Here is a 12,405-nt window from a genome sequence, read left to right as displayed (position 1 = left end):
GGCTGCGTGAGTCCCGCGGGAGCCCGCAGGCCGCAGTCTCCGCACGGAGCGGCACAGCCCGGGGGTCCGAGGGCTGCCCGGGGGTCCCGGGGCTCTCCCGCCCCGAACCAGCCGCTTTGACCCTTTTTGTCCCGTGCGCCGCCCCGTCCCGCCGCGCCGCTTAGTCCCGCCCCCCTCGGGCGCTGATTGGTCCGCGCCCAGCGCTCGGCGCTGCCATTGGTCGGCCGCACCGGGGCGGGCCCGGTTTACCGGGCGAGGGGCGCTGTTGCCGTAGCGACGGCGGGAGCGGCCCCTGTCCCGGCCCGGCCGCGGCGGCGCAGCGGGACGAGCCCGGGAGCGCGGCCCCGGCGCGGCTCTGCCCGCGGCGGCTCGGTAACGGCGCGGGCGGCGGGTTGTGGGTGGCGGCCTCGGGCTCGGTGAGAGCGGCCGCTCGGACAGGGCCTTCGGTGCCCCGCCCGGCCCCGCCCGGCACTGCGGCCGCCGATAGCACCGATCCCGCCGGCGCGGTCGGTGTCGGCCCGCGGAGATAAAGGCGGCGGTGCGGAGCTGGCGCGGAGCCCCGGGGGTGGGGCGGGGCGGAGCTCGGGCGGAGCCCCGGGCTCCCCGAGCGGCCGGTACCGGCGGGGCTCGGCTCCCCGGGAGGCTGCCCGGTTCTGCAGGGTCTGCCCGGTACTCTGGGACCAATGCCCTGTACCCTGGACTGCTGCCCGGTGCCCAGGGACCATTGTCCGGTGCCTTGGGGCACTGCCCGGTGCCCAGGGACCATTGCCCGGTGCCTTGGGGCACTGCCCGGTGCTTTGGGACATTGCCCACTCTCTCTGGAGGCTGCGCAGTGCCCTGGGACCACTGCCCGGTATCCCCGGGAGGCTGCCTGGCACCCTTGGGCTGCTTCCCGGTTCCCCCAGATGCTACCCGGTGCCCTGGGAACATTGCCCGGTGCCCAGGGACCCCTGCCAATACCCAGGGACCACCACACGCCCCTTCCCCAGCAGCTCCCGGCCGTGACAGGGCTCTGAGCACATCCTGGGGACGGGACTGGCCCTGGCCCGGCCAAACCCTGCACCTCACACCCCCTGGAGATTCCAGCTGCCATTCCCATCCCCGCAGTCACCGATTCCAAGAACTCCGGGTGTTCCAGAGCAGCCTCCTCAGTTCCTTTTCCGTCTCAAAGGCCGCGATTCACCATGAATTTCGAAGGGCTCAACCCCTCCCTGGCTGAGTATGCACCACCCCTGCACCCAGCACTCGACCCCGTCCTGGACCCCCACCTGAACCCCAGCCTGGTGGAGCTGGACCCCGAGGGGGTGTCCCTGGAGGGCATCCCGGTGCCAGAGTCGGTGCACCTGATGGAGGGGATGTACAGCGAGCTGCACACGGCTGTCTCCGAGGTCGGCGTGCCTGTCTCCGTGTCCCACTTCGACCTGCACGAGGAGATGCTGTGGGTTGGGAACCACGGGGTAGGTGGGGAGGTTGTGGGGTTTGATGGGATCGTGGGATGGGGTGGTTTGGGAGGGAGAGGAAAGCTCGGCCAGTTCCACCACCCTGCCGTGGGCAGGGATACCTCCCACTAGCTCGGGTTGCTCCATCCAGCCTGGCCTTGGGAAAGGTCTTCCCACATGCTCTGGGAAATCCATTCCAGCACCTTGCCACCCTCAGAGGGAGGAATTTCTTCCCAAAATCCCACCTAAACCCGCTTTGTGTCACTGTGAAGCTGTTCCCCCTTGTCCTGGCATTCCTTGCCTGTGTCCTGAGTCCTTCTCCAGCTCTCTTGGAGTCCCTTTAGGGCTGGAAAAGAGCTCCAAGGTCTCCCTGGAGCCTTTCCTTCTCCAGTCTGACACACACTCATCCCATTCCATGCCCTGCCATGGCAGGGTCACCTTCCACTCTCCCAGGTTGCTCCAAGCCACATCCAACCTGGCCTGGGACACTTGCAGGGATGAGACAGCCACAGCTTCTCTGGGAAATCCATTCCAGAGCCTCACCACCCTCACAGGGAGGAATTTCATCTCAATATCCCATCTAAGTCTCCTCATTTGGCTTAAAACCATCCCCTCTTTATCTGTTCATGTAAATTCTCTGAACACAAACCTCTCACTGCTTCCCACATCACTGCTGTGGGGTTGTGTTGGAATTTTTGGTTCCTTACTGGTGTCTGCATCCGGGGAAAAGTCTGAGCTGGTTTGGAGCACCCAGGAGGGCCAGGAATAACCTGGAAAAGCCAGGAGCTGGCAGAGGACAAAGCAACACTCAGCTGTGTCACATCCACCGGCACATGGGGTTGTGACATCCCTGTCCCCTCTGCTCTTAGGGCCACGCCACCTCGTTCTTCGGGCCGACGCTGGAGCGCTACTCCTCCTTCCAAGTGAACAGCAGCGACGACATCCGCCAGATCCAGAGCCTGGAGAACGGCGTCCTCTTCCTCACCAAAACCAACCTCAAGTACATGTCCCGGGGAGGCCTCATCATTTTCGACTACCTGTGAGTGCTGCTGACCCCTCTGCCCTCTCCATGCCTTCCCTGCTCCCTCCCAAAGCCAGGCAGGAGCGTGAGGGTGTCCTCCTATCCCCCAGCATGGATGAATCCGAGGACATGCACAGCCTCCTGCTGACGGATAACAACACCCTGCTGGTGGCTGGGCTGCAGAACCACGTCCTGGAGATCGACCTCAACACCGTCCAGGAGACACAGAAGGTGTGGCTGGGTTGGGAGCTGCTCCCTGGAGCTTTGCTCTGGGATTCCTCCCTGCTCATCCCTGCTCTCCTTCCCAGTACACCGTGGAGGTCCCTGGCATCACCATCATGAGGCAATCCAACCGCTTCTTCTTCTGCGGCCACACCTCGGGCAAGGTAAGGCCTGTGCTGGGAGGGATATCCCAAAATTGGGGCTCTTCCCCGAGCTCCAGAGGCTGGGTGGACACGGATGGGATGTCCCCTCGCAGGTCTCCCTGCGTGACCTGCGCACATTCGTGGTGGAGCACGAGTTTGACGCCTACTCTGGGAGTTTGTCCGACTTTGATGTCCACGGGAACCTGCTGGTGACCTGTGGCTTCTCCAGCCGTATGAACGGCCTGGCCTGCGACCGATTCCTCAAGGTGTACGACCTGCGCATGATGAGGGCCACCACCCCCCTGCAGGTCCACATCGACCCCTTCTTCCTCCGCTTCATCCCCACCTACACCTCCCGCCTGGCCATCATCTCCCAGACAGGTGCGGGGAGCTCCGGCCTGGCCACGGGGTGGGGACAGTCCTGGTGTCCCCAAGCTCGGGGTTGGATCCTGCAGAGGATTCAGAGGGGGCTGAGGGGACACCTCACAACTTCCTCATGAGGGGCAGCTCTGACCTCTGAGCAGGGAGAAGAGCCAAGGGAATGAAGCTGTGTCTGAAGGGGCTTGGATTGATCTTGGGAAAAGGTTCTTCCTCCAGAGGGTGGTGGGGCACTGCCCAGGCTCCCCAGGGAATGGTCATGACCCCAAGGCTGCCAGAGCTCCAGGAGTGTTTGGATAACACTCTCAGGGAAAGGGTGGGATTTTGGAGTGTCCTGTGTGAGGACAGGAGTTGGGCTTTGATCCTTGTGAGTTCCTTTCAGCTCAGGATATTCCATAATTCTGGAGTTCGGGGAGTGTTTGGACAATGCTCTCAGGTGTTGGGATTAGGGGATTTGAGAAACTTTTGGGGTTGTCCTGTTCAAGGACAGGAGTTGAACTTTGATCCTTGTGGGTTCCTTTCAGCTCAGGATATTCCATCATTCTGGAGTGTGGAGAGTCTTTACACAATGCTCTCAGGTGTTGAGATTTTTGGACTGGGCAGGTTTTGGGACTGCAGTGGAGCCCATGTTTTGGGCCAGGAGTTGAACTTTGACCATACTAGGTCCCTTCCCACTCAGGACATTCGCTGATTCCATGACAGTTGTCTGAGCACTGCTGCCCCTTGTCCAGCCAGCTCCACTGCGTCACCACATCCTGATCCCACACACTCCCAGTGCCACATTATCCCACTTTTCCTTCCCCCCAGGCCAGTGCCAGTTCTGCGAGCCCACCGGGCTGGCCAACCCCGCTGACATCTTCCACGTGAACACCGTGGGACCTCTCATCATGACCTTCGACGTGTCGGCCAGCAAGCAGGCTTTGGCCTTCGGCGACTCCGAGGGCTGCGTCCACCTCTGGGCCGACTCCCCGGAGGTGACCTTCAATGCCTATTCCCGGGAGACCGACTTTGCCCTGCCCTGCATGGTGGACACGCTGCCACATCTGGATTGGAACCAGGACCTGGTGCCGCTGTCGCTGATCCCGGTGCCGCTGACCAGTGACACGCTGCTCTCCGACTGGCCTGCTGCCAACTCCGCCCCGGCGCCGCGGTAATTCCCAGCCTCTCCCGGTAAAATAACATGGGAAAGCAAGGGAGAGCTGGTTCTGGCAGGGTCCTTCTCCTTCCTCCTCACCTGCCCTGTGAAATGCAGGGTGAGTTGCCCACAGTGGAGGTGTGACTGGGCAGGTGTGAGGATAGTGGGACATGGTCAGACCTCCCTTTTGCCAGTGGGGAGATCCCGGTGGGGAGATCTCAGTGGGATCCTGGCTCTGTTCTGCCCATTTTCTGTTCTGTTCTGTTCTGCCCATCTGTGAAATCCCATTTTCCCTCTTCCTGCCCCTAGCACCCCTGTGCTCAGCGCTGCTGCCCTGGCACATCCCTTGTTGAGATGGAAAATGACCCTGGGGATGGGCTGAGGAGGGACCACCACCCTCAGGGTGGACCTCTAAGCACACCCAGGGGGCCCTTGGGTGGGTGGGAGATGCTGTTCTGAGTCAGGGGGTGTTTCCAGGCGAGCCCCCCCGGTAGATCCCGAGATTCTGCGCACCATGAAGAAAGTGGGATTCATCGGCTACGCCCCAAACCCCAGGACCAAGCTCCGCAACCAGGTACCCTCCCAAAATCGTCAGGCGCGGATTTTGGGAGGGTGGAACTCTGCAGACCAGGAAGGGGTGGAGCTCTCTCTGTGCTGAGAGATCCCTGAGGTTTCCGGGATGAGGACAAGAGCTGGAATTCCCACGGGATGTTGCAGGTGTATGGTTTGGAGGTGGCAGCTTCTCCTGAGCAGGAAAAAATATGGATTTTTCCCAGTCCCATCCCTCCCTGGCTCTGTGGCAGGGAAGGGCTGAGCTGTCCGGTTGGGAGGTTCATGGCACGTCCCTTGCCCTTGGGAAAACACTGCCGCGTGGTTTCCCAGAGTGACAAATCCCTGCGAGCAGGAAGGTGTGGAGGCCTCGTGCAGGTCCAGGGAGGGCCCCACTCCATTCTGGTGTATCCCTTTGCTCATTCAGGGAGGCAGGAAAGCCCAGGAGGTGTTTGTTTTAGTCCACGGGGCTTCTTCCCTCCTCAGGTTTCAGCTGCCCATCTCTTCTCTCTGCCCCTTCACAGATTCCTTATCGGTTAAAGGAGATGGACAACGAGTTTGACAACTTCAGCCAAGTCCCTGAGTCCCCAATTGGGCGTGAGGAGGAGCCACACCTCTACAGGGTGGCCAAGAAGTACAGGAAGGTGGTGGCCTTGGGGGCGTGGTGGGGAAAACGCTCCATGGGGAGCACTGGGGGTCCTCTGGGGGTCCCATGGTGTGGGGAGGTGTTTGTTTAACCTCTCACATCTCTGCTCAGGTCACCATCAAATACTCCAAGCTGGGGCTGGAGGATTTTGACTTCAAGCATTACAACAAAACGCTGTTTGCGGGGCTGGAGCCTCACATTCCCAATGCCTACTGCAACTGCATGATCCAGGTGGGAGCAATCCCAGTCCTACCCAGACCCCTGCAGCCCCCAGGCCCTCCCTGACTGCTGGGTCTCTGCCAGGTGCTGTATTTCCTGGAGCCAGTCCGCTGCCTGGTCCAGAACCACCTGTGCCAGAAGGAATTCTGCCTGGGCTGTGAGCTGGGCTTGCTCTTCCACATGCTGGACTTGTCCCGAGGAGATCCCTGCCAGGTCCGTGCTGGGCTGGGCTGCCCGGGAGGGTCACAGGGATGGCAGAGGGACGGGAGTGGTGCTGGGCTGAGCGTGGAAACTCCTGTCACTTGACCTCGGTGATGCATTGCTCTTGCCCCATCCTCAGGGAAGCAACTTTTTGCGGGCTTTCCGCACCATCCCGGAGGCTTCGGCGTTGGGGCTGATCCTGGCAGATTCAGACGAAGCCACGGGGAAGGTGAACCTGGGACGGCTGATTCAGAGCTGGAACCGTTTCATCCTAACTCAGCTGCACCAGGAAACTCAGGAGCAGGAGGGACCCCAGGCCTACCGTGGGGCTGGCAGCAGGTGAGGCCCTGGTGTGGGGACAGGACAGGGAGTGACCCAGCCAGGAGGGGGACTGCTTCCCAGAGACCCCACCCATCCCTCGGGAAGCTTTCTTGCTGCTCCTGCCCTGAGGGATCCATGGGAACACATGTTTAAAGCCTGTGCTGAGCCTCTGGCCCCCTAAAAGGTGTTTGGAGGGTGGAGGCTTTACAGAGGACACCAGCTGAGCTTCCAGAGGGCTTGGAAATTTAGGACTGCTCAGATGGCTGTTCCCCAAAAGCTGCTGGAATCTGGGATCTACCCCTGTACAGCCAGAGCTGTAGGAATCTCTGGGATCCTGCTGATCCCAGTGCTGTTTTTCCAGCAGCTTCGGCTCCTCGGGGGATTCTGTCATTGGGCAGCTGTTCAGCTGTGAGATGGAGAACTGCAGCATGTGCCGCTGCGGGAAGGAGACTGTCCGTGTGTCCTCCACGCTGCTCTTCACCCTGTCCTACCCTGACAGTACCGGTAATGGCAGGGCCTGGCACTGGTAACGGGGTGGGGTTTGTTATCCCTGACTTTTCCAGCTAAAACACACGTGCAGCCAGGGTGCAGGGTGCACCTCATCTCTAGCGGTGGCTTTCCAACCCAGCCGAGCTTTTGGTTGCAGAAAGACACATTTGGGGCTTGACCTTCTGGCTGGTGGTTGTGAGGAAAACCCCAGAGGTTTGGCTGAGCTGAGCTGTTCAAGGTTTGTGTGTTGGGGAGGTGACGTTATTCTGCTTTCTCCCCGCAGAGAAACCAGCCAAGGACTACGAGTTTGCCCAAATTTTAAAGCGCAGCATCTGCTTGGAGCAGAACACGCAAGCCTGGTGTGAGAATTGTGAGAAATACCAGCCCACGGTGAGCCTGGGATTGGGGACAGGCACGAGGGGCTGTGTGACATGGGCGTGAGGGGGGCAGTTTCTCCCTTAGTCACTGGGGAACCTCCTGAGTTGATGCCAGAGATTCGGTTCCTGGCCCGGCTGGCAGCCGTGGGGTATTTCCTGGGCTGTATTAATTCCTCTCACAGGATTCAGTAGGGAGAAACCCCCCAGGAGCTGATGGAGCAGCCTGTTGAGCTGGAAGTTTCCCCAGGAATGCATCCAAGCAGGGGAGGAAGCGCTGCAAGCCAAGGCCAAGTCCCAAATCCCTCTGAGAGCCTCTCCATGGCTCCAATTTCCACATCCCTCTCTCCATGCAGGTGCAGACCCGGAACATCCGCTGCCTGCCAGACGTGCTGGTCATTAACTGTGAGGTGAACAGCTCCAAGGAGGCAGATTTCTGGAAGACACAGGCTGAGGTGGGGGAGACACTCCGGGGCGGTTCTCCCGGCACGCGGGGGTTGCGGTGCCCGGCGCTGCGGAGGTTTTCACTCTGGTCTCGCTGTCTCTGGCCTCTCTCCCTCCACCTGAGCCGTGCTCTGCAGAGGACCTGGTGCTATTCGGCCGTGCCTGTGGCATGGTCTGTGCCTTTGGAGTCGGAAAAGACGAGATCTCCTGTCGTGGCAGAGCTGAAGGGACTGCAGGAGTCACTCTGTCACTCCCCCAGCCCCTGGGAGCACCAAGGCAGTGCCAGCTCCCCACAGCGGGACCTTGCATTTCCCTTGCTTTTTCCTTTTTTTTTTTAATATCCCAGTCTCTTCCCTGCTCCTGGCCTGGCTGTCACCCTTGTGTCCCCAGGGCCACCCTGTGCTGACGCTTGCCTGTGTTTCGTTGCCAGTATTCCTTTCAGAAAGCCATGATGAAGAGAGGAGGTTTTGACATCACCAAGGGGAAGGAGATCTCTCTTGGAGAGTGGTAAGTGACCATTCTGGAGGGATTTCTGCACAGAAAGGGTGGTCAGGCTTTGGACATGCCCAGGGAGGGGGTGGAGACATCAAGGAATGACTGAAGGTGGCACTCAGTGCTCTGGGTGACAAGGTGGGGATCAGTCACAGGTTGGACTTCATGGTCTTGGGAAGTTTTTCCAACCTCAAGGATTCTGGGATTCTGTTCCTGGGGTGGTGGCTCTGAGCAGTGACACCTCCTGGGTGATTCTCTGGGCTATTTCTCATCTAATTATGTTAATTTGATGCCCTGCCTGTCTGAGGCTGCACCACATCCCCTTCAGCACCTTTGCCACCCACCTCGAGCCCCTTTTCTGACTGACAAAAGCCCCAAAACCACATTGGCTGAGCACCTCTCTGATGCTCCAGGCATTTCCCACAGAAATTTTAGGGCTGATCTGGGTGGGTGGGAATCCTGGCCTGGATGACATCTCCCTCCAACTCAGCTTTCCATGATTCCCTGTGCAGGAAGGATCTGGGGAACCCCGACACGGGGCATTCATATCCTTCTGTGGAGGAACTGAAGAACATTTGGATCCCTCACGCCATCAAGATGAGGTTGACCAAGAGCAAAGAGCTCGACGTGAGCAACTGGAGCGAGACCGATGAGGTGAAGTGACAGAATCAGCGTGGGTGAAGTGACAGCAGCACGTGGGGCTGTGGGAGCAGAGCTGGACCAGAACCACTTTCTGCTGAGAGATGATGAGGAGATGATGAGGATCTCTTGGAGATACCTCAGAGGAGCACAGGAACCTCAGGGCTGGTGGAAACATTCCTAATTCCTCCCGCAGCTGAGCCCGACAGATGACCCTGAGTCTGTGTACATCTACGACCTCATGGCCACCGTGGTGCACATCCTGGATTCCCGAACTGGGGGCAGCCTGGTGGGGCACATCAAGGTGGGAGAGACCTACCACCAGAGGAAGGAGGTGAGACCCTGCAGGACCCCCACCCTGCCCCTTCCCGAGGGTTTGCCCATGGGATCTGTCATTCCCAGCCCTGTTCCTGGCTCTCTCAGTGTGGTGTTGGGTGTTTGGCTGAACGTGCCAGGCAGCCCCAAACAGCCAAAAGCTGCTGGGGCCCCTCATGGGGAGGGAAGGGCTGAAGAAAGCCTCTTCACACACCCACTCAGGCTGGTTCCTCCTGGCCACGGGCACGGTGCCAGCTCGTCCTTGTACTTCCAGGTAAGGGCAGGGACGTCATCTCCCTTCCCGAGGAAAGGGCTGGTCTGGGCAGTCCTGCTGTCTGCTGGAGATGCCCAAGCCAGGAGTTCCCAGAGTGTGTCAAGGCTCCATCCCTGTCTCTTATCTCTTGCATCTCCCTGGAGTTTTGGTCGGGAGTTGGGCAGAGCCCGGAGCCTGTCCAGCCCAATCCTTTCACGTCCTCTGTCACCACCCAGGGCAGCAGGGATTTCCCCACGGTGTCCCAGGAAGGGCGGGGGTTCCCACATGGCATAGTCACACCCTCCTTTCCCTGGTAGCCGGGCAGAGGAGTCACTGCTCTCGCCTGGGGGGGCCCCTAAAGCCGTGCCTTTTTCCCCAGGGAGTCACACACCAGCAGTGGTACCTCTTCAACGACTTCCTCATCGAGCCCGTGGACAAGGTGAGCACCGAGGTCACCCCGTGGCCACCCCGTGGAGCCACCCAGGCCACCCCTGACCGTCCCCCCTCCCCTGCAGTGCGAGGCTGTGCAGTTTGACATGAGCTGGAAGGTGCCAGCCATCCTCTACTACGCCCGGAGGAACCTCAACGCCAAGTACAACCTCGTCAGTGAGTGCCTGGCGTGGAAGTCGCGGCAGGGCTGACACCACCAGGCCACCGCTGAGCTCCTTCCCCTTTCCCTGCGCAGTCAAGAACCCCATCGAGGCCAGTGTCCTGCTGGCTGAAGCCTCACTGGCCCGCAAGCAGCGCAAGTGCCACGCCACCTTCATCCCCCTCATGCTGAGCGAGATGCCCCAGGCGGGAGACCTGGTGGGGCTGGACGCGGAGTTTGTCACGCTGAACGAGGTGGGGACAGGGGGCTGGGGCACGGGGACAGCCCCTCTGGGGTTGTTGGTCACCACGTCATTGGTTCCTGGTCACAGGAGGAGGCTGAGCTGCGCAGTGATGGCACCAAGTCCACCATCAAGCCCAGCCAGATGTCGGTGGCCAGGATCACCTGTGTGCGTGGACAGGGTCCCAACGAGGGGGTGCCCTTCATTGATGACTACATCTCCACCCAGGAGCAGGTATGGGGTGCTCACCTGGCCTCACTCAGCTCCCAAGACCTCCAGGGAGGACGTGGACCTGCTCTACTGGTGATGGTCACCTCACCTGGGCAGCTGTGTTCTCCATGGTGACCTCACCTGGACACCTGGGTGTTCCCCATGGATTCCTCTGTCCTCTGTGGTGACCTTATCTGGACACTTGGGTGCTCCCCATGGACAGCTAGGTGCTCTCCATGGACTCCTGTGTCACCTGCGGTGACTTCACCTGGACACCTGTGTCCCTGTGGTGACTGCACCTGGACTCCTGTGTTCTCCATGGTGACCTCACTCAGACACCCAGGTGCTCCCCGTGGGCCACCTGAGTGCTGACCATGGACACCTGGGTGCTCCCTGTGGACTCCTGTGTCCTCTGTGGTGACCTCACCTGGACTCCTGTGTCCTCACCTGGACACCTCTGTGCTCCATGGTCACCTGAGGCTGTTATCCTGCAACACCAGCCTCCTCCCCGGGGTGCTGGCAGGGAAACTGGGGAGGGGGCAGAGCCCCTGGGCCCTTCCAGCCCCCTCTAGGTGCCCTGCTCTCCACAGGTGGTGGATTACCTGACCCAGTACTCCGGGATCAAGCCAGGAGACCTGGATGCCAAGATCTCCTCGAAGCACCTGACCACCCTCAAATCCACCTACCTGAAGCTGCGTTTCCTCATCGACGTGGGCGTCAAGTTCGTGGGCCACGGGCTGCAGAAGGACTTCCGTGTCATCAACCTGATGGTGACAGCCTGAGCCCCCTCCCTGCCCACGGGGGTCCCGGCTGGGACTGGGCTGGGTGTCCCCTCCTGTCCCTCCAGCAGGACCCTCTCCCCTCCCCAGGTGCCCAAGGACCAGGTGATCGACACGGTGTACCTTTTCCACATCCCGAGGAAGAGGATGATCTCCCTGCGCTTCCTCGCCTGGTACTTCCTGGGTCAGTAGCCGAACTCTTGGATCCGGGAATGGGTGGGAAATTGGTCCCCACGCTGAGTGAGGATGTCCCCGCAGACCTGAAGATCCAGGGGGAGACCCACGACAGCATCGAGGACGCACGGACAGCGCTGCAGCTTTACCGCAAGTACCTGGAGCTGAGCCCGCAGGGCTCCGAGCCCGAGGAGTTCCGGAAGGTTCTCAAGGGGCTCTACGAGAAGGGCCGCAAACTGGACTGGAAGGTGCCCGAGCCCGACAGCCAGAGCAGCCCCAAGCGTAAGATGTCACCGCCGCCCCCTCCGCCCTGTCCCCTGTCCCCTGCCGCGTCCCCTCTCACCGGCTGTGTCACCGCAGACGGGGCTGTGTTCCCCCCCGTGCTGGCCCTGTGACCGGAGCCCCGCCAGGAGCAGCGCCGGGAGAGGTGGACACGCGTGGAACTGGAACCAGCAGCGGGGACGGGGCTGACCGACCCGCCCGACCCCCGCCCCGGGGCTCTTTCCGTGCCGGTACCGGGAAGCACTGCCCTTCCCCCTTCCGCTCGCCCGCCGGCCCGGGCGTCCTCATAAAGCAGCCTCGGACCCCCGAGCGGCCGTGTCCTCCTTGGCTCCGGGGGGCGGGACCGGCACCGGGGCAGGGCGGGAAGGAGCCGGGCTCAGACCGCGACTGGTGTCCCCGTGTGTCCCCAGGCAGTGCTGGGACTGGGGAACGGCAGAAAGGATCGGGGCTGGGGCCGGTAACATGGCACGGAGGAGCTGGACCGGGACCGGGGCAAGGCAGGAAGGTCCCGGAGCAGGCACACAGCAAGGACCGGGGCTGGCACCGGGACACGGCAGGGATGACCGGGACCGGGGCTGGCACCGGGGACACGGCAGGAATGACCGGGACCGGGGCTGGCACCGGGGACACGGTGCAGAGGAACCAGACTGGGGCTGGGATCGGGGATACGGCGGTGCCGAGACCGGGGACACGGCAGGAACGACCGTGATCAGGGCTGGGTTTTGGGACACGGGGACACGGCAGAAATTACAGGGACCGGGCTCGGACCGGGATCAGCACCGGGGGCACGGCAGGACGGACCCGAACCCGGGCGTAGACCGGGGGCACGGCGGGACAGACCCGGACCAGG

The 12,405-nt window shown here is 61.3% G+C and overlaps 1 protein-coding gene and 1 long non-coding RNA gene across 4 annotated transcripts; one reads left to right on the top strand and one right to left on the bottom strand.

Moving 5' to 3' along the window:
* The first annotated feature begins 1,184 nt into the window (after positions 1-1,184).
* Positions 1,185-11,864, top strand: PAN2 (poly(A) specific ribonuclease subunit PAN2). Of its 2 annotated transcripts, none has more exons than XM_085040932.1 (25): positions 1,185-1,457; positions 2,309-2,478; positions 2,571-2,691; positions 2,769-2,846; positions 2,939-3,206; positions 4,011-4,353; positions 4,816-4,912; positions 5,412-5,531; positions 5,645-5,764; positions 5,837-5,965; positions 6,093-6,292; positions 6,639-6,778; positions 7,047-7,153; positions 7,494-7,592; positions 8,012-8,088; positions 8,586-8,727; positions 8,909-9,046; positions 9,660-9,719; positions 9,796-9,886; positions 9,966-10,123; positions 10,201-10,344; positions 10,911-11,090; positions 11,190-11,283; positions 11,358-11,555; positions 11,634-11,864. In XM_085040932.1, exons 1-25 carry the CDS (start codon positions 1,185-1,187, stop codon positions 11,666-11,668), a joined length of 3,582 nt encoding a protein of 1,193 aa, XP_084897058.1. In that variant the 3' UTR covers positions 11,669-11,864. The 2 variants fall into 2 exon arrangements, with proteins under 2 accessions (XP_084897058.1, XP_084897057.1); XM_085040931.1 differs by having other exon boundaries at positions 6,636-6,778.
* Positions 7,064-12,399, bottom strand: LOC146425871 (uncharacterized). 2 transcript variants are annotated; one of them, XR_014846333.1, is made up of 3 exons: positions 12,120-12,399; positions 7,989-12,031; positions 7,064-7,755 (listed from the first exon to the last, which is right to left on the bottom strand). It is a non-coding gene; the product is annotated as an uncharacterized LOC146425871 (long non-coding RNA). The 2 variants fall into 2 exon arrangements; XR_014846332.1 differs by lacking the exon at positions 12,120-12,399 and having other exon boundaries at positions 7,989-11,057; positions 11,223-11,362.
* Positions 12,400-12,405: the final 6 nt, after the last annotated feature.

This window comes from Lichenostomus cassidix, chromosome 29, assembly GCF_008360975.1.
Source record: "Lichenostomus cassidix isolate B80296 chromosome 29, HeHo_3.0, whole genome shotgun sequence".
Lineage (NCBI taxonomy): Eukaryota > Metazoa > Chordata > Aves > Passeriformes > Meliphagidae > Lichenostomus > Lichenostomus cassidix.
The sequence above is the reverse complement of the archived record's forward strand: the minus strand, read 5'-3'. Positions and strand labels throughout refer to the sequence as shown.